At 41.7% G+C, this 21,450-nt stretch overlaps 2 protein-coding genes across 6 annotated transcripts in view; one reads left to right on the top strand and one right to left on the bottom strand.

Annotated features, from left to right (window-relative positions):
* Positions 1-12,930, top strand: part of zmp:0000000926 (ataxin-1-like) — a 134,470-nt gene extending 121,540 nt beyond the window's left edge. For 3 of the 5 annotated variants that reach the window (XM_049580394.1, XM_049580395.1, XM_049580390.1), the window contains exons 2-3: positions 7,675-9,434; positions 11,208-12,930. In XM_049580394.1, the coding sequence (XP_049436351.1) occupies positions 7,833-9,434; positions 11,208-11,675 (2,070 nt within the window). In that variant the 5' untranslated portion in view covers positions 7,675-7,832 and the 3' untranslated portion in view covers positions 11,676-12,930. Of the gene's footprint in view, positions 1-3,787; positions 3,864-4,402; positions 4,782-7,674; positions 9,435-11,207 lie in introns of those variants that run through there. The other 2 variants (XM_049580393.1, XM_049580392.1) reach the window with 2 other exon arrangements.
* An 88-nt stretch (positions 12,931-13,018) lies between these two features.
* Positions 13,019-20,886, bottom strand: irf10 (interferon regulatory factor 10). Its single transcript, XM_049580396.1, has 8 exons — positions 20,402-20,886; positions 18,957-19,152; positions 18,633-18,709; positions 18,059-18,116; positions 15,950-16,036; positions 15,456-15,842; positions 15,143-15,261; positions 13,019-13,566 (listed from the first exon to the last, which is right to left on the bottom strand). The coding sequence occupies exons 1-8, from the start codon at positions 20,564-20,566 to the stop codon at positions 13,459-13,461; spliced, it is 1,197 nt and encodes a 398-aa protein (XP_049436353.1). The 5' UTR covers positions 20,567-20,886; the 3' UTR covers positions 13,019-13,458.
* Between the last annotated feature and the right edge of the window lie 564 nt (positions 20,887-21,450).

The following is a 21,450-nucleotide window of genomic DNA, read 5'->3' as shown; positions in this document are numbered from 1 at the left end:
CTGTCACAGAGGAGTAAAAAACCTAAAAATATTCACATTAAAGAAGCTAGAGTCAGAGAATGTTCACTTTATTTTTATTTAAAAAATTACTCAAACAGATGAATCATTTATCAATTTAGTTGCCGATTAATTTGAGTCCAGGTAAAGCAAAAATAAATGCGTTCTGAGTTTGTCACATCACAGAAAAGTGTGTTATTAACCAACTAGCCGAATTTGAATGATTAAAAAATTGCCAAATATTTAAAATAAGGTTTCAAAATGATGAGAAAATAAGCCGTACTAGGTGCGTCCGCTGAAGGTGCTGGACTGAAGATCGAGCTGCTGCAAAGCCACAGACTCTTATTAGCTGTTAACACAGTAGCACACACACACACACACACACACACACACACACACACACACACAGATTATTTTCTTGCTTGATTGATCAGTTATTTGGTCTATAAAATGTCATAAAATTAGGAAAAAATGTCAATCAGTATTTCCTAAAGCCCAAAGATGATGTTCTCAAATGTCTTGTTTTGTCCGTAACACAAATATATTCAATTTACTGTCACAGAGGGGTAAAAAAATATTCACATTAAAGAAAAAAGCATGAGAGAAATTTGACTTTTTTTCTAAAAAAAAAATTACTAATACTGATTATTAATTAAAAGTTAATTGGAATTTGATTTGAAGTCTGGGAAAAGCAAAAATAAATGAGTTTGAGTCACAGTATTTTAACCACCCAGTTGAATTTGAACGATTAAAAAATTGCCATGTGTATAAAATTAGGTTTCATGAAAGAATAAGCAGTATTCTCTGCGCTAAGATGCTGGAGGTGTGTCCACTGAAGGAGCCAAAGAATGATCCTGGACACAAATATATAAAAAAAAATCTAAATCACTGATTTTACTTTAACTGAATTTTTAAATGAGTTGTCAACTAATCAATTAATCATCGCAGCTCTACTATCTATCTATCTATCTATCTATCTATCTATCTATCTATCTATCTATCTGCTCTGTCCTCTAACCCCCCCTCCTCCCCTCCACTCTCCTCTACTCTCCCCTCTGTTCAGATCTGTTACATTCAGCAACAAATTTCTGCTGCATCAGACGTCCATCATAGATCCCCCACTCAGCCTGAAACGTGATCAGACACCCCATACAAGGCTACGCATGAGGAAGGGGGGGGAAAGAGAAAAAAGAAAAGCAAAATGCCAGTTTAGATTGCAAAAGGGACAAGAAGCTACGAGAGTTAAACACGTCCTGTGTTCAGCACAACTTCCTGAGGTAGAGGTAGAGAGTGTTACCTGTACAAGTCGTTTGCTACTTCACACTTCCACCACCGTGATTTGTTCGGTGTAGTGTGACTCCTCTGACCTTTCTTGTCTGGACCTGACCCCGTGTGTGTTTGTGTTTGTGTGTGTGTGTGTGTGTGATGGACAGATTAAAGAGTGCAAAGCCAGAGAGAAAGACAGACAGGAACAGCGAGCATGAGTTGGGGAAAGAGTGCACCAAACGTCTCAGTGGTGCCATAAATGATTGACAGCACAGTGTGACTCCACTGGTGTTGATGTTTGCCTGCCTGTGCGTGTGTGTGTGTGTGTGTCTGTGGAGTGCGTGCGCGTGTTCAATATGCTAAATATCAAAGTGTGCATACGTAAGTAGAGCACAACAGTCATTTCTATATCTCTATATTGTAGTAAACACCCTTTTGATGAACCCGGCTCTTGCTCTACTTCCTCCTCTTTCACTATGACTGGACTATTACATCTAAATTTATATCAAATACTGACAAGTGATATGATTTATGGAGATTGTTCTGTTCTAACTGTGAGCACTAAATGCTGATTAGAGGGCAGGGGTGTCGATGCTGTTTTGAAGAAAGCCATTATTTTATTTGCTTCACATTGTTTAATTAATTTATTTTTTTACATTTTAATATACAAGGTATGATTTCTCACTAACTTGCGACCTTGAGATTTTTATCGTATTGGTTAAAAAATGTGTTATTTATGTGGGATGTTATCTTGTATAATCATGTGTTGGACACTTTAAATTGCCAAGTCAACTCTGACACCTTGTGAGCAATTAGTTTCTTTGTGTGATATAACCATAGGAACATGTTTATGGAGGCAACTTTATTTTACATGCGGCGAACAGCACACTTTAATTAGTTTTTAACATTTTTTTTTAAATCTTAACAAAACTAAAAAGGGTGAAATGAGCAATTTCCTGTTTGTAGACTGGCCTCATAAATGAGTCAGAATCTGCAATTCTCAGCCTGTTGATCCATTTTATTGGAGATTAATTCAGGGCAGATCTTTAAAATTGTGCCTCTCCAACCCCATAAGGAAAATAGGATTTTATTTTATTTTTTGTGACATAAAAAAAAACCCCAGACCTACCAGAATTTATGTGGAGAGCATCAGAGTGGGTGGAAATAAAAGGGCAAAGGTCATCTGAGGTGAAGTACAAAACAAAAAAAAGAAGAAGAAGATGAAATCTGCTAAATTTGATATTTATTTAGAGAAAAAATATTATTATAAAATTAATAATTATCTTAGCTGAGTTATTCACTTGTGCTGATTTCCCATTAGCTCTTCTTGTTTAGAATAAATATAAAAGATAGTATCAATGATAATAAAATACATACATTTATTTTTTAGTGAGGGGCGGTGGGGGTGCCAGGGAAAGCGCAACCAGGGCACAGAATGTGTCAGGTCCAGCACTGTATGTTTGTTGCGCTTATAAACAGATGGATTTTTCTTTATTTCATATCATGTTTAAGATTTTTTCTAACTTATTTAATGCCTAACAATTAAGTATTGTTGCCAAGATTGACTATTGATTAAATTCCCATGTGTCATTACCCTGCTGCCCAAAAGTAAATGTTCCAAAATTAAAAAGAAATATGCATCTTTACTCTAATAATTGTGATACTTGTAATGAACCCACACAAAGTACAGCAAATGCCAGAGCAGACAGCACTTGTGCCCACACAACCTCAGCGCACATCTTTTTTTTTTTTTCGAGCAACATTCACTTTGCAAAATAAAAAGTAATCTCCTCCTAAATGTCAGAGGAGACTTTCTTGGCAGTTGTCACCCTCACTGTGAGAATGTTTAAATGTGGCCTTCGAGGCTGATTTGCCTGCACACACATCCAAATCTGATTAGCTTTCCACTCCATTGAGGTTGAGAAGTTAGACAAGGTTAACCTCTAATTCACGTCGGTGGATACGAGTCTGCATTTTGCTCTGTGTTTAAAAGCTCGGATGAATTGCTCATAGAAATATGAAAGAACATAAAGATTGCTTCTTATAATTCGCCACCAATAATGATTTGATTGCTTCATTAAATCCTATTTCCCCCTGTGCTCCAATTTATGTTTTCACTCCTGTATTGCATTTCTGCGCTGGTAATTAACATAAGCTTGTTTGAACTGAGGTTTGGCCCTGTTTCTTTGACGGGGGAGCTGGCGGGGTTATTTGCATAGCGTTGCATTTTGCAACCTTGCGCCTGTTTATTATTTTCTAAAAGGTTTCTATACTGACAGGTTTCTGATTTCTTGCCGTGAATGAGCTACACTGCTCTCACCAATTCAGCCCTAATAAGCCATACCAGCCATACCAACACACTTCACTTGCACTGACTGAATCACTGAGGCAAATCATTCAAAGCTCTCCTGCAGTCCTCCTGTTAGCGTATGAGAGTGTGTGTTTCTGTGTGTGTGTGTGTGTGTGTGTGTGCACGTATTTGAAGTCAAATCAAATTTATTCATAAAAGCTCTTTTAACAACAGGTTCGTCGCAAAGTGCTTTGATGAGAACAAAGGACACAAAATTCTGATGAAAACTACAGATAAACAAAAAGAACAAGTATGGCGTATTTGCATGTGTGTGTGTTTGCATGTGTGTGCGTGCATGTGTGTGTGTGTGTGTGTGTGTGTGTGATGGATGTGAGGTTTAGTTTTGAGTCAGAGGCAGCAGCAAAAGCCTAAGTCTGAGAGTGTGTGTAGGATGAGCCTCCTACCACGTCCCTCCCTGTCTCTCATCAACTGTCTCTCTGCCTCCCCTCCATCCTTCCCTCTCTTTTATGTGCCAACATGTCTTCAGAAATATAGATTCATGATTTAATGGCTGATTGGCTGATTTATTCATGGCTTTTCATGTCAAAAGACGCATTTAAGTGGTGGAACTTAAGTGGAAAGCTCACCTTCAGACAGCACAAAGGCGGCATATAGTCAGCATATACCACCCAATATATTATCTGTATTTGCTGCATCCTTGACTGTTTGTATGTGTGTGTACGGTTGTGTGTGCATATATACGTGTGTGTGTGTATGCATGTTTATATCCCTCACAGTGATTAAAGCAAGTGGGCGGCAGCAGCAACTGGTCTGCTTGTGTGGCTCTGCATAGCAGACATGTTTCTCACTGCTAGATATTACTCATTTCCTCAGCCCTTTGCACACACAAGCACACACACACAAACGCGCGCACACACACTCTTGACACACACACACACAGTCACATACACAACAGACACAGAGACGGATAGCAGGCTCTCAGTTCTTTCCCTCAGTTTGGTGGGCTCGCTGGTGTTATTTCATGCGTACAGAGATCAGAGGCAGTGTGTAGCTGGAGGCTGCTGATATCTGCGGGTGTTGTAACTGGCGGCGGTGCTGTGGAGGAGCAGTGTAGCACAGTGAGGAGCTGAGGAGTGGGTTGACCCTCTGGGAGGACTGGAATATGAATGACTGCCAAGACTGGGACGTCTTCTCAGCCCGCACTAAGGTCAGTCTCACATCACATCACAACAACTACCAACTCCATCAACCTGTCTGCCTGCTCCCACATTCTCTAACTGCTCTTTATGGATTAAAAGAGCCGTCTTCTGGTGCAATTAGCACCACTGGACTGTCGGTTGATGTTTTATTTGATCGCAAAAAAGGCAAAACTAGAGTCTAATATTCCGTAGTTCTGTTTTTCTGAGGTTTGCAGTCATGAGAGTTGAGCTGCATTTGACAGTACTCCTGAGAAATGCATGAAGAGAAAAGGCGGGATGAGGTGGAGTGGTGCAAATAGATACGTCTGATGTGACAGTTACTCAAGAGCAAGTTAAAGACTGTTAGCTTCTTACATTTTCATACAAAAACAGTTTCAGACAGTTTTTATTTTTATCAGTTGTAAGCAAAAAAACAACGAACTGAAAATAACTTTTTATTTAAGGAATTGCATTTATGCTTACATAGCATGTCAGAAGTCATGAGGAGTTTTTCCATTGGAAATAATGTGTGGTATAATTATGCCTGTGATCTGCCGGGTTTTCATATATTTAAATGCTACGAGCACAGTAGCTCCAGCTAAACTCCAGCTCTGTGTGCATGTCTGCACAGTGTAGGAGTATTCTGTTAGAAGACATTTCTCTGCAAACTCCTCCACATGCACAATTGTGTTCTTTGTTTTCTTGTACTCTTTTGGCAAGTTTATATTAGGTCTATTTTGACAACCCTTTTCATAAGGGCTGTCGAAATGACAAGGGCGTCAGAGTCATTTGAGGACAAATACTGAAACCAGATTTTTTTTTTTTTTTTTTTGTTTAATGTATGAAATCTGGATGGTACACAAGTTGTCGTGCAGCCAAAGCAGAGTTCTTAAGTAAATAAAATATGTGATGAGTTAGACGAAATCAGACCTTTTGAATACTGTGTGTAACTGGAACACTTATTTTGAGATAGATTTTTTATGTGGGATTTTAAATTGTCTTTATTGCGTCTTTTTTCTTAATTGAAAATATTAATTGTTGATCATCTAAAAAATGTATTGAAGTTTTTTCTTTCTATTAAGTCGATAAAGTGCTTAGCTGTGTGGGTGCTGCTGTGTTAATCTTATATCTGTCACATTTAATAGATTGATAAGATCATTATAATCAATTTGATGAAAATGTGATTATTCTGGGAAAAATACTGATAGAAAAATATTAATTAAGATATGTATGAATTACATAAGGAGCCATTTCTGATTGTTGCTGTCATCTGAAGGCTTTTCATCTCAAGAATAGCAGTTTTCACAAACCCCAGAGGTCAGTGGGTGCTTCCAGCCCACAGGAGGCCATGTTACCTTTCACCTGAGCTGAAAACATACCGCCTAAATTGCACTCACAAGGCTTCACATCAGATCAGCAGCACGTTTGTTGACCTCATAAACATTTCCCACGTTCTCCTCCATCACACCCGTCCTGTCAGTGTCTGGGACAAAGAATCCCCCTCCTCTTCTCACCACCCAGTTTTCAGTGTTCCACTCAGATGCACAAACAGCTTGCTTCACTCAACACTTATTCTGTTTTTGGACCAAGTCACTTGATGAGCAACAGTTTACCCGCCTCTCCATGGAGTATCCCCATCTAACCTCTCTAACCGAGTGGATGCGCGTGTGTGTGTGAGTGTGTGTGTGTGTGGACACAGTTGCCATGGCGACTGTGGTGGATGGTGAGACGGCAGAGAGTTGGTAGGCTGTTGAGACAGACTTGCGGGTGAGTGCGGGGCTGAGTGGCAGCATGGTGCTGTGGTGTTGTGGTGGCGGCGGTGGTGGTGGGAAGGGAACAGCTGGGCTGGCGGCGCGGCAACCATCACTTGAAAAGAGCTCCCTTTAAAACGTTTGGAGGAGAATTAGTAGAGCTCCCCCGCACTTCTCACTGAATGAAACAAGGCTGCAAAATCTCTGACACATTTGAGGACTCAAACACAAACACACACGCACACAAAGACCTAAACAAATAAACACATTCACACATTTCTCACAGAAAGGAAAGAAATTACACATGCACACAAACATGCATGCACACACACACACACACACACACACACACACACAGACAATCACACACATTTCCCCACACCCCTGCTGTGACACATAATTAATATGCAAAGACACATATCCTGTATCCACAACAACTGGTGGTAATATCAACAGTGTTTCTGTCAGCTTTTGGGTGGGTGGTGACCAGCTTTGCCTATCACTGGGGGAGTAAGTACAGCCGCCTGAGGGAGTATATGTGTGTCTGTTGCTGTCCGTGTGCGTGTCTGAAAGAGAAGGGGTGGGGTGGGGGGTGCTAGTAGTAAGCTCATATAGAATACAGAGAACACCCGGGGGTGTCGTGGGGGTGGTTCATGAAAGTGGTACAAAAACATATCTACATATTCCAATCATCCCCTGAGAGTCAGAGATGAAAACTCTCCTGCTGTGAACACTCTGTGTGTGTGTGTGTGTGTGTGTGTGTGTGTGTGTGTGTGTATGTGTTCTTACTGCACTGCCTCTGAACTTCATTGGCTGCAAACTATATTTTTAGTCCACATGTGGGAGTAATGTGTTTGAATGAAACGAGTAAGTTGGGTAGTTTCAGTCCCACCGCCGTGCACGTAGGTAATGACTAATTAGCGACAGCTATCAAAACGCTAAGAGTTTCTAACCTTTTTAAAGTAGTTTATATGAGAGAGTCGCTGGCTGATTTCTCGCCATCTGTCTGATGCAGCTGAATGTTTGTTTGCATGTCTGACCAGACTGACAGCTTCGTCTTAACTACAACTGATGCCAGGACCTAACAGACTGTCCTTTTTCTATGTTCATACTGAATTTCTCTTGTCCTCCTCCTCCTTTTCACCTCCCCTTTCTGTTACCCTCTCTCTAGGTGAGTGGCGCTTCAGTACAAAAGACTCAACAGTGATCCGACAGTGATGCTGTGTAGCAGCCTTCCCCTCTGTCTGCGCCCCTCGTTCTCCCGTGAGGCCCATGTGACCTAGCCTACACCCACACACAGGGGGCCCCCACTGCCGCTGGAGCCCACCCATGAATCCCAGCCCCGACCGCGGCAAAGAGTGCCTCCCTCCCAAGAAGAGGGAGTCTCGGCAAGGATCGGCAGAACACCACGTCCCACTGGACGAGTTTAAACCCCCTGTGCCTCTCCGGACTCGGTCCAGCACAGGGGGAGGAGACGGAGGGAGGGAGACCGGTGACAGGGACCGAGCTCTGATTAACCCAAACGCCCATCTCCTACATACTCCTCCACCCCTTCCTGCTCCAGCACCAGGCCTCCCCCTGCCCCTACCATGGCACCTGAGCTACTCTCCCTCTGTCTCTCTCCCCCTTTTCCCAGGGCAGGTTGTCGAGCGGAGGGGCTCAGGTTCTCCTGCCTGGAGAGATGATCCTCTCTCCTCGCCCCTGCCCCACCACTCAAGGTGGCTCAGAGGGGAAGGGCCCCTCTCCTTGCCACCTTCCCCATCTTCCTCCTCCACTTCCTCCTTTAAGACTCCCTTCCCAGCTGATTCTAGAGAGATATGGTCCTACATTAACAGTGGCAGGCGGGACAACAGCTCCTCTCTCTTCTCCCCGTCATATCTGTTTAGCCACCACTCTCTCTACCCCCAAGATCCAAGCTTTGTTGAAGCCAGACACAGATACCTGAGCAAGAGGCCCAATGGCCTGGACGGACCAGGCAGCAGGACTGCCTCAACCTCCAGGCCTCTGCTCACAGGAGAATATGGGAACGATAGCAGCAGAACACGTCTGGACATCAGTCCACACAGTTCCCATACCAACGGTGGACGGAGACAGCAGGAGGATCTAACATCACGCGTCCATTCTGGAGGGACATTTTTGTCAGACTCTCAAGCTCAGGAGGGCCCTGAGCCACATTCCTCACTGCAGGACAGACATCCGCATGGGATAGGTAAGACCAGCTCCAATTTACTCTCAACCAGTCCCCATCCCCTCGGACCAGTCCCCAGGGCAGGTAGAGGGGGACTATTGGACCCCCTAGGGGCCACACCAGCTGAAGCCCAGATCTACTACTCCTTGGGATCAGTGTGCCACCCCAGCCCTCAGGTCCAGGCCTACCCACTCTACAGCCCCTCAGGAACAGCTCTGTACAACCTGCACAGGGAGCCAGGACCCAGGCAGCACAATCTAAGGAACTCACCACACTCACCCCTGGGTCTGCCTAACAGCCATGACAGGTCGCAAAGAGACCGGGACAGAGACCAAGAAAGAGACAGAGAAAAACTCCTACAAAGGGACAGGGAGCGAACTAAAGACAAAGAGAAGCACCTACAACATGACAAAGACCAAGAAAGAGACAGTGAGCGTGAGAGACGACGGGACAGAGACAGAGACAGAGGGAGAGAGTTATCTCCGTCCCATCATCACACCTCACCCCCGGCCCTTCACCCGTCTCCCCCTGCGCTCCTACCTCACTTCACCAAGGGTTCTCTGATTGAGTTGGCCAGCGGGCGGTTGAAGCGGGTGGAGGAGCTGCGGACCGAGGACTTCCTGAGGAGCGCAGATACCTCCCCAGAGTTCCACCTCAGCACCTGCACCGTGCTCCTGATTTCAGCCAGCAGTGCACAGGGCTTCAGCCACCTGCAGGTCCACCTCACAGACCGCAACACTCAGGTCAGCTTTCTCTTTGAATATATGCTTCAGCTTACACTTGAGCAGCATGATCAGAAATAACTTAATGAATAGGTGCATGACGAGATGAGCGTTAATGCAAATCACTCACAGATTAGTCTGTAGATGTTCTCAGGTAAAAACATCGATTTAAAGAAGTACTTCACTCCCCAAATGACCACTGTATATCAGTCACTCACTCTGTGTTATGTTGAATACATGTGCAGTATAACCAAAGTCTCATGTATCCAGTCGTATGCTCAGTACTTCCCAAACAGACGGCCCTTAGCAACGTGAACCTGAACTCACCTATGCTCCCTTTAAAGCCAGACTCCATTGACAAAAACAGTAATTTTACCTCACTGAACACAGGAGCTGCTGGTCTACCGCTGTCTCAATCTATAGTTTGTTTGTGCTATTATGGGACTTCAATGAATTCAGACCAAGTCGCAAACAATTGAACTGATCAGGGCAGTGGTAAACCAGCAGCTCCTGTATTCAGCAATATAAAATTACTGTTTTTGTCAATGGAGTCTGGTGTTAGATATGAGCACAGAAAAAGTTTACTTTATCCAGTCGTATACTCCGTACTTCCCAAACAGACAGCCCTTTCTGATGGGAAATTCAAAGTAACACTTTTCTATGCTTATATCTAACGCCAGACTCCATTGAGAAAACATTAATTTTACCTCACTGTTTGCAACTTTGGTGTATTAAAGGCTTACTCTGAATTCAGCAAAGTCACATACTAACACAAACAACTACAGACTGAGGAAGTGGTAGACCAGCATCCAGCATTGACAAAAACAGTGATTTTTCTTTGCTAAACACAGGAGTTGCTGGTCTACCACTGCCTCAATCTGTTGTCTGTTTGTGTTACTTTGTAACTTTGGTGAATGCAGACTAAGCCTTTAATACAGTGAAGTCGCAAACAAACGAACTGATGGGGGCAGCGATAGACCAGCAGCTCTTGTGTTTAGTGAGGTAAAATTACTGTTTTTGTTAATGCGGTCTGGCGTTAGATAAGAGCACAGAGCACAAAAAAACTTTTACTTTATTCAGTGGTATGCTCAGTACTTCCCAAACAGACAGCCCTTTCTGATGGGAAATTAAATTGAAAGTAAAATTTTTTCTGTGCTCTTATCTAAAGCCAGACTCCATTGACAGTAACAGTAATTTTACCTCACTGAAAACAAGAGCTGCTGGGCTATCGCTGCCCCGATCACTTCGTTTGTTGCAACTTAGGTGTTTTAAAGGCTTAGTCTGCATTCACCAATGTCACAAAATAACACAAACTACAGATTGAGGAAGTGGTAGACCAGCATCTCCTATGTTCAGCAAAGTAAATTTACTGTTTTTGTCAATGGAGTCTGGCTTTAAAGAGAGCATAGATGAGCTCAGGTCCCTGTTGGTTAGGGCTCTCTGTCTGGGGAGTACATGAGCTGTATGAGAGTTTGTAAATGGATGTTTTTATGTAGTTTTGCTGGTGTTAAACAAGGACCCACATGACTTAAATTCATCAAGAATTTTATCTGTTTTTTGGATTCTTCGTTCACTGTGGAGGCATACAAGAACAACCTTTTTTTCTTGACAAATTCAATGTAACACAGGGTGAGTTATTTATATATGACTGGTCATTTCAGCAGTGAAGTATTCCTGTAACTTCTTATCTTGCTCCTGATATTATTACACAGTAAAGTCAGACTGTGTGATAATAAGTGACAGACATGAGAGACCTTCTGGTTGAGTGTGTAACAATGTTGTGGTTTTGTGTAGGAGTTACTGAAGGTCTTGGTGGAGTATCCGTTCTTTGTACAGGACCGAGGCTGGTCTTCTTGCTGCCCTCAGAGAACCACGCAGCTGTATGGCCTCCCCTGCCGCCAGCTCATGGAGGGGGACATCTGCCTGGCTCTCACCCCCACACCCACCCAAACCCACCGGACACACACGCGTATCGGCTCCAGGGCCCATCGCACGCAACTCCCCTCAAGGGCTGCGGGAGAGCCCAGCAGCTCGCACAGGGAGGAGATGCCACCTCCACCTCCTCCTCCCCCTTTACCCCACCACCCGCCTCCTACCGCACCGGCCCCTCCACGTGCTCTGGCTGCAGAGCCTCCCGCTCTCCCAGAGCAGCCGCGTCCACGCAAACGGCGCTGGTCTGCCCCGGATACCCTTTCCTCAACTGGAACTGATGAAAGCCTCCTGGATTTACCTCATGGCTCCAAGCTAATGAAGTGGCAGTAGAAACTTGGAAATGTATACATGCATACACACACACACACACACACACACACACACACACACACACACATAAGCACATACACACCCTCCTTGTCTCTGTTGCACCCACCAAGACAAACAATGGAGAGACCTCAAGGTAGGGTTGCAGGGAAGGATTAAAAAAAAAACAATAGAAAACGCAATTTACGGGTGTCCACACTGCTGCCCAAAATATTAACCTCCCTAGTCCACCATAGTCTGATCCAGGTGCGTCCTACTCCTTTCCTTTCTTTTCCTTTCCTTTCCTTTCCTTTCCTTTCCTTTCCTTTCCTCTCCTCTCCTCTCCTCTCCTCTCCTCAACCTTACTTAGCACAGCCCTGAAAGGAGCAGCAGCTGAACGATCCCTGGATGGCTCCTTACAGACACACTGAAGACATTTAGTGAGACAATCAAGCACTTGTCTGTGTTCACTCTGTTTTTGTAATGGTTGTCCCACACACCTACTTACTGACAGTGTTTTCTGCAGGGTATCGATTTTCAATCAGTGTTATGAAAGTAAACGCTATTGAAGAAGTGCAGATATATATGAACAAAAGTTGACTATATATATTACATTACAGATGTTATATACAGTAAATATGCTAAACAGATTTAATGCAATCTCTCTGTCAATTTCGCAATGCATTTTCTTTTTTTAATTTTGTTTTCTTGCTTCTGAGCTGACGTCTACGAGTCGGCCTGGGCAGGCAAGGTGAATGTATGAGCAACTCTTCGCCTTTTTTTATTCTCATCACTGGGAGTCGTTTCAAACGAATGATTGTTCGTCAAGGCATTACCCTCCAATATGTTCTTAACATTATCTCTGAGAAAGGGAGAACACTAATGAAAACTGCGTAACAGACAATCCCACCCACACAGACAGGTCTGTGCCACATCGCCTCGACACTCATGGTGTTTTTCCATTAAAAACTGAATGATGGAAAGAGTAAAAAAGTGCAGTATGGCTGAAGAGTAATGGTGCTAATAACACGTTGGAACATGATGCTTTGTGAATACTCTTGACCCCCTGTGTACTGTACGCTTCTGTTCCCATCTCATTTTTTACGTACTGTATTTGTTTGAAGGCAGGGAAAATGATGAAAGTATTTTAAACTCAGATACGGGTATCTCTTCTGATTCAGCACACTCTCTCACTTTAGTTTTTGTGTTTGTTTTTCTATTTTATTTTCAAAAAGAAAACCTTACCTGTTGATTTTTCTTTTTAAATGTTATAGCTACAAAAATGTATATTTTTAAAAATTGTGAATCTGTTATATGATGTTCGCTAGAAATAAAGGAAAAAAAGCTTTATAGATATAATTACAGGTGTGAATTTATTCTCCGCATGTGGTAAAAAGTATTATCACTTAAATTATCATTTAGTACAGATGCTTAGCATGAGGTTAAAAAAAAACCAACTGCCTTTTTTTCCATTAGTAGAATATTATCAGCATGTTATATTGGGTCAAACAACATTTTTAGCTGAACAAAAGCTGATAGCTCTTGCCAGTTAGCTGCATGATGAACAGGAAAAAAAAGGTAAAAAATAATGATCAAGAATTTCCTTTTATGTATTGCGCAAAGGTCTACAAATCAACACCTCCATCGTATCATCATCATATATACATTATCACTGACGATACTCTGTATTGTTTGCTCTGCTCTTAGGATGTCTTTCTTGGTGATGACAGGGCAGGAATAAAGCTTCAGTAATCCACTTGTATATTGTTCATGGCTACCGTGCTGCAGGGTAGCTTTCCCTGTCCTCCTACATCTTCTCTCCCTCTGTGTTGGAGGTGAGAACCGGCCGCTGAATCTCTTCAGTCTCTCCCAAGTTGAACCTCTGCAGCAGCTCCACTGCAAACAAGGGCACCACCTGGCCAACAGAACACACATAGCGTAGTACACCATCAGTGTGATTACAAGGACCTCTAGTGGTGAGTGAGAATACTGCTGACAGGAAGCATTCACAAAGTTGGACATGACTTTCAACATGTCATAAAGATCACATAGAACTTTGCAAGCTCATGGTTGTTTGGCATTCACGAAATTCACACAGTGGATCAAACCCTTCACACAATGCAACTTCGTCACTTCATAGAAAAACTTCAACAAAAGATCCAAATACAAATGAAGGTAACAGTGAGTGCGACGGGAGAATTTTTGGATAATAAGAATGCACAAAACACAGGTGAATCCTTTTGTGTATGTGCTGCTGAAGAGGAATCTGTGCCCGATGAAGAGGGAATTTGGGTTCAGAGTGTTGAACATTTTTTAATGTAATAATGAAAAAGAAATTCTAAAGGTAGCGTTCAACAGTGTTGATAGTCCTTGTGAGGTATAAATGTGAAGGTAACAGCATTTTTTGAACTGAATCCTTGATTTACAGGCAAATTTTAAAAAACTGTTATGACAATTTTCTAACAAACCAAATTCTACACATATGCATTCAAGATAAATATACAAGATAAGTTGACGTTAAAAACATTTTTTTAGGCATGTATAATATGTATCAGGCCAGTTAATTATCGGTCAGTAATGGAAAACATCCAAATTATTCTAATAATTAAGTTATATGCGATAAATTGAGACGATATTCAAAGCCGAATTGCTTTGACTTAACAGCTGCAGCATCTATACATTCCCATACAGTTAGTGGCAGTATGCACCTTGAAATCTTGTTTGTGATCCTCCAGTTAACATAGAGAAGAAGAAGAAGAAGAGGAAGAAGACTCTGCCTTTGGGGGTCTGAGCCCAGACTGCCTGACTTTGCTGGTTCTGTTGCTGCCGTTACAAAGGTTGGACAAAGTATGTTTGGCAAGTTTTTTGGTGCACTTTACCAAACAAATGGAGCAATTGAAGAGTCAGAACTGTTTTTGTTGTGTTAACAATAGTGTTGTCAGTAATATTAGATCGAAATAGACCGAATCACAGTGTTTACTGCACAATAACTAACTAAGAAAAGGCCCACCTAAAAAATCAATGTCAGATAAAGTGTTGGCTAAAGTATTTTTACGGCTTTACCTTGGCATCACGCAGCCCTTTCCGACGGGGAACTTTTGGTAAAGCAGAGCAAATATTGCTCAGCTACTGAGCTGGTAGATTTGGTTTATCAAAGATGACAGCAATAGACCACTGTGTTAATGATACAGTTATGGCTGAAAATGACAACAGAAATAAACAAATTTGTTGATTTCACATCTCTCTGCAATTCAAAATAATTGGCAGTTGGCTACTTAGAAGTGTTAACGTGACGTCATGGTGATTCGGCCTATATTAAATCATACATCTTTGCTCATCTTAGCCTTTCTTTCCCTCAGGTTTGCATAAACTACATGTTATGAACTTCCTTTTAGAATACAAAAATGTGACATTATCTTATCACTCTCAGCCATGAGAGACAGGTAATTATCAGTTGCATCCCTACAATTTTTGGCTACTTTTCCACCCACCTGCGCCATGATCAGCTTCTTGGTTTTAGGGACGTTGGGGTCTGGATACTCCTCTCCGAAGCAGAGCTCAATCTCATAAGAAGGTGTCGGTCCCTTCCCCTGTAAACAGCTCTGGAGCTCTGTACACAAACATTTCATATTGGAATATTCTGATTTGATCATGCAGACATATTGCCTTTTTGAAAAGAGCAAAACAATAAAGTATCCCAAACAATCTGTCTCTCTTTGAATAAATCATAATCTGCTCCTGACAGATGTAAATGACTAACTGGTAGCTTGTTTCTTTTTATTTAGTTTGCATACACTGCCTTACCATTGAGAAATGTGGGTATATCAAGCAGTTTGAAGGTCTTTTCTCGCTCCAGTTTGTTGGGCCGGTCAGTGTGTTGGGCCATGGGACCGCTCCAGTACACCCTGCCCTGGCAGAACCGCTTGATGAACACCCCATCTGGGGCCACCCATAATAGCACACCTCTCTCCAGGTGACAGAGAAGGCGGTTCATTGCTTCGGCCATGCATGATGGCAGCGATACGGAGCCTGGGGAAGGGAAGGAGAGCTGCTGGGCCGTGCAGGTCCCGTAGATCTGCTCGTTTCCCAAGGGGACGCGGCCCTGCAGGATGAAGCACCCTTCTGGGCTGCTGGTGGTCACTTTCATCAACTTCTGGCCGAGGTATAACAACACCACCTGCATACGGAAGTCTGTACACACAAAACGCAGCTTGTGTTCCAGGTCGTACTGTACAGTGCAAAGGCTGGTGACATGTTAATTTGTTGTTTCTTTTCTGTGCATAATCCCATAAGCTTACCTGATATAGTCAGTGTCGGGCTGAGGAAGGTTAGAGGAGTTTTTTTCCCAGTGAGCTCACAATACATGTGCTCCCTCATCAGATCATCTAAAGCAGAATAGAGACATTTTTCCATCAGCACTTCCTCAATACTGTCTATTGTGACACCACAGGGGGCTGCTCTGTTAGATCTTTGTTGCTTTTACATATATGTTCACAAGTAAAATTGCTGCCAACATGTGGGCACAACATGAGGCAGCAGTTGGGTCCTATTTCTACAAACCAAATGTGGTCCATTTATATTTTTTCATTGGAAGTATGTATGCTCATGTCCACTAGTGCTCTTAAAGTGAATATTCCCTGCCCCACACGTACAGTACTTAAACTCATGATTAGATCAAGGCCATCTAGCACGGATCCTTATGGAGAAAAAAGGGCCTACTGCCCGTCCCCACAGGCACATGGGAGAAGTTTGCCCATAGATCACAATATTTCAGGGTATATGTGCGATAACAATATTCTTGACAATATAACAAAATAGAAAAAAAATAATAATAATTTAAGAAAATATAGATTGGCAACAAAATAAGTGATACAGTTTTACAGTCTGCCTTCAAATATTAAGTAAAAACTAAACAAAAATTATCTCTCATTTCTTTAGTTTGAGCTACTCTGAACAGTAGCTCAGAGTGAGATTCAGATTCTGTATACTATATTAATAGTTCAACAAAATTAAATCTACCACAAATTACACATTTAAACATCTCCCAAATATAATATATTTACCCTGGGATCTATCTATCTATATATATATATATATATATATATATATATATATATATATAAATCAACAGGTGATTTCCTTCTTTTAGTAAAATCCTAAATGATTGAGTTGTTTTTTTCCACCTGCACCTTTATGCTCTGCCATTTCTCCTCTAATCATCACGCTGTAACCTGTGACAGACTGTTATGACACCACAACTATCACACATTCACATATGTGTCGTTTTTTGTTTAGAGAGGGAGAGGAGAGGAAGAGACGCTGTGCTGCTGCCAGAGAAGCTGCTGACTGAGTTCCCTCTGAGCGGTAAGTCACTAAAAGATTCTGAGAAGCCCAGGGCTTCAGTTTAATCGTGAAGGAGATGATATGACACAGCCCTACTCAGAAGCAATCAGCTATGAGCCTGATGACAATAAGCCTCTGGGGGCTACAGCCAATATTTCAGGGGAGGCAGTGCAGCCAGCAGAATCTGGGGCCAAGAGTCTCTGCAAATTAATGTAGATTAATCATTTTTTAAAAATGATTAAAAACAAAAAGCTAAATCTTCGTCAGATCATAGCTGATGGGTTTCTTAGTTGCATTTCAGCCAATATGTTCCACCTCTTTTGATTGGTTGACATGAGTGGTCAGGACTACTCAGACTACAGACTACAAGTGGAAACCACAATGCATCCCACGCCCAAAACTTGTTGCCTAAAGATATCTGGTTATAGAGATGATCCCTTTTCCTAACTTTAACCAAGAAATCCCTTTTCTGGCAGAAGCCCCTATAGGCAAACTTCTCCCAACATCGTTCACACAGGAGTTTGTCTTGTTAATGTCTAACTCATAAAAACTCTGAAGCCAGAAGCATAGCAGCCAAGCATTAAACTCCCATAGAAGGCTAGATATAGGTGAGCACTTTGTCTCTGAACCACAAAGGCACCAACAACTAGTCTGCAACCAGGCCATACACCAATCTGTCAGTGACCCAAACCAGCCAAGAATCCAACTAAGCTGAAAGGCTCTCAAATAAAAAAGACGACACCAGGTCCACAGTCATGACAGGAAATCTGCTGTTCCATTCAAAAGCTGTTGAGAGATTGAGAACTCCATGGTGGCGCTAGAGGCAAAGTCAGAGGATCACCAAAGTTATACTTGTAGCTGACCCTGCTCCATTTAGCAAACCGTATAGGAAACCCCTTACCTGTATGATAAATGTGATCAGGCTCCGTCTGGACTTCTCAAAGCGTAGGCCAAACGACACTATGCCCACATGAATATTTTGACTTGGATAAAAGACTTGAGTTACTTGAGATCCTTGATAAACATTTTACAGACCAGCACCAGTTTGTGTGTGTAACCCTTACCGGGCAATTGTTTTACTTCTTCTTTTTTTGCGTGAAGTGATTCCTTTTGACAATGAGGCTGCAAAAAAAACAGAAACCAAAATTAGGCAAACACAGCATAACGTTTACAGCTACGATTATTTTAAGGATCATATCTATATATATTTTTTTTTTAAATAAAATCAGATCAGTTTGAACTAATTTTTCCCACAACCCAAATGTGTCCTGCATCAACAACACTTGAAGAAATTAAACAAACAATATAGTTGCATTTGAACATTTTTGACTCTTTGGTGACTCACAGTGGTGGCGTCACAAAAAGACAAAAGACAAACAGATTTGACCAGAGACACTGAGAACAAATGGTCTTCCCTTGGCCTTTTCACTGCAGTTGACCCATTTTTGTTTTTAGTATTTAACATTATACCATCAAAATTTGATTTCCATCCCTGATTTTCACCTGTTTCTAAAACTAAAAAAAAAAAAAGCTCTGATCAAAAGAAGGAGAAGAAAAGAAATGTGAAACCTATCTGTAAGATCAAAAACTTTAGCTTTATTCAGTTTATAGCTTCTCGTCTGTATATTTTGAGTTTACCTGTTTGTCCAGGATACTGGGGCTCTTTGCAGATCTCTTAGTCTGGATGATCACTTGATCTTTTAATTTGGGCAACTCTTAGGAGAGCAACACGTGGGAGGGAAGAAATTAGAGCTCATAAAAGAAGCCATTTAATACAAAAAATATATATCATTCCTTGTTTTGTTTGCTTTAATTCAACCTTTTTCTCTCTCTTATTGTCGTGCATTTTTGAGGAGCATAAAGAGGACAACACACTGCTCAACCGCTCAGATATTTAATCAATAAGAACAATATGAAAGGAAGCAGATATGGAAGAAAAGGAGCAGCTGTCTTCACTCTCACCTGCTGGCCTGGCTGACCCATTGTCGTGCTGGATAAGGTAGACTTTATATGGCTCAGTGATGTCCAGCTGGTTGCGTTCAGGGACCTCCTGGAAGTCTGTGCTCTTGTTGAGGGCGCAGCGGAGACGTGTCTTCCACATGGTGGGGTCGGCTTTATCCCTCCCCTCCCTGTACTTGCCCTTGTATACAGCCCAGGCCTGCATTTGAAGATTGAAATATCAGATGCTTATTCATCAAAAAAACTGATTAAATTAAAAACTGTTTGGGGAGGTTGGAAAATGTAGTTTTATAACTAAGTTTGGGAACAAGGGATTTAGCACTGTAGCTTGGTCCTATAGCATATTAAGGGCTTTATACAAGGAAGAGAAGCTTACAGATTATCTGTGTGTGATTTTGTGATAGTTTCAGCAAATATGAAAAAAAACAAAGTCATTTTCTATAAAACTTATCTACTAAAATATAAGACTGATATTTTTACTGTAGGCCATATTAAACACCTGTGATCATTGAACAAGCAGAATCAAAATAAAGGCAGAACAGTCTTTTGGCTTGCTTCATTTATTCATTTATTCATTCACTCACTCACTCATTCACTAAAGTTTACCTGCCTCCTAGTGACTGTTAGGAAGCACTGAGAAATCTGCACTTTTAACCCTTACATGCTCAGAACCAGAAAGTGACTCTTACTTTCCAAGTCAAATGAGTAATGACACAGTATTTCCCGCATGGTTAACATTAAAACATGTATTATTCTTGGAGCAGTATCCAACGCTTGTGCAACACATCACTGCAAAGATGAGGTCACTTCTTAATAATAAGAAAGAAGAAATAAAACACTTCTTATTATGAGGATGTGTTTCCTCTAATCTACGACGGGACTTAAACGCATCATTCCAGCAGACTTCTCCAGTTAAACCACAATATTCAGTTGTATTTTCAGACTTTTGAAAGACATAAGAATCAATATTTTTGGATGCAGGCTCATCTGTTTTGATGGGATACCAAATTAAATTCTGTGAACGAATTGTAAACACTGATGTCTTATTTAAAACCTTTGCAACTTGGAGAATAATCAGGGTTACAAAGACAGACGACAGAGCAGCACAAAGATAGCTGGGCAATTATTGTTGCTTTTGTGTGGGAGATTAAAAATCCTTCTGATTAGAGAGACAATAAACTGGCTTAACTATTTTTTGCGTACTAATGTGTGATTATAAACCTGTTCCTGAACATGCTACATTGTGCCATATTCATTATTTACTTGTTATAGATCTTTAATAAATAAAGATAGGCTACAGCCAAAAAGTGGGATGTTGGGTTTATCCAGCTGCCTTTACAGCACTCGGGTGGAGTTCCTGGATTCACTTCATTCTCAAATTCAAAAGTATACTTGACCATAACGTCCACATTATGCTGTATGTTACATGAATATGAAACAGTGTCGACCTTGAAGAGAGCTGCGTCCTCCGTCTGCTTGTAGTCCTTCTTGGCTGCGTGCTTCCACGGGATCCTGAACATAGTCTTCTCCTCATCCTCCCAGCACAGTCCTTCATATTTGCCACTCTCTATCTGAGCTATCAGCCACTCTTTCATGTGCATCTTGGCTTCCATCTTCAGCACAGACCGATGTCTCTCTTACAGGAACAAAACCCTCACTTTCAAATGTCAGCCATGCATGTGCACAGTGGCTCGAACACCATGTAATCACACCTACCTGATGAGCGAGAAAATAAATCTGTATATTATTCTGACGCAGGTGACGCTCCTAGGCTGAGTTGAATTATTATGTTGAAGCCATATAAAATAATGCAGTTTATATATATAAAAAAAGAAAGTTGTACAGAAACGGACGCCAAAGTTAAATGCAGAAGTCGTAACTAAGATTATGTGCGCTCTTGGAAGTGAAAGCGAAAGTTTTGAGCTCATTTGATACTTTCGGTTTCCTCCTGTGTGCTGAGCTGCTGCGAAAGTTTAATCATTTCCAAGTAAGGTGTGTGTGTATGTGTGTGTGTGTGTGTGTGGGGGGGGGGGGGGGCATAAACGAGCAGGTCACTGGATCACTTACAAATTGTCTGTGAGTGATAAGGACATGTGGATACTCGAGTAACCTGCAAAAGTCATGTTAAGGTCACATTTGTCAGAAGGCAAATCTTCACCTCTTATCATCACCCAGCCTCCTAAATAAACATTGCTCACAATATATGAAAATACTAAATCATCAAAAGCAAAAAAAAAGGAATGACAGCCAACTATATATATATATATATATATATATATATATTTTTTTTTTTTTAATGGAAAATTCTCTTTTCATTCCTTTCATGGGAGTCAGTGAGCATGTGGGCAACAGGACAGCACCAGTAAACATTAATCACATTGACCACACACACACACACACACACACACACACGCAGCTATACTATCATACCGAAACGTTCTTGTGAAAATGAAAGTATGTGGGTGTAAGGTGTTTTTTTTTTTTCTTCCATCATGAC

The sequence above is a fragment of the Epinephelus fuscoguttatus genome, linkage group LG7, assembly GCF_011397635.1.
Source record: "Epinephelus fuscoguttatus linkage group LG7, E.fuscoguttatus.final_Chr_v1".
Taxonomy (NCBI): Eukaryota; Metazoa; Chordata; class Actinopteri; order Perciformes; family Serranidae; genus Epinephelus; species Epinephelus fuscoguttatus.
The sequence above is the reverse complement of the archived record's forward strand: the minus strand, read 5'-3'. Positions and strand labels throughout refer to the sequence as shown.

What these genes read in the sequence shown, in the direction of transcription:
- irf10 (XM_049580396.1), bottom strand. Translation starts at nt 20,566, where the DNA reads ATGGAAGCCAAGATGCACATGAAAGAGTGGCTGATAGCTCAGATAGAG. An exon ending in AGGACGCAGCTCTCTTCAAG is followed by an intron (nt 19,153 to 20,401) that starts GTCGACACTGTT and finishes CTTCAAATGCAG; the next exon opens with GCCTGGGCTGTATACAAGGG. An exon ending in TATACCCACATTTCTCAATG is followed by an intron (nt 15,262 to 15,455) that starts GTAAGGCAGTGT and finishes GTTTGTGTACAG; the next exon opens with AGCTCCAGAGCTGTTTACAG.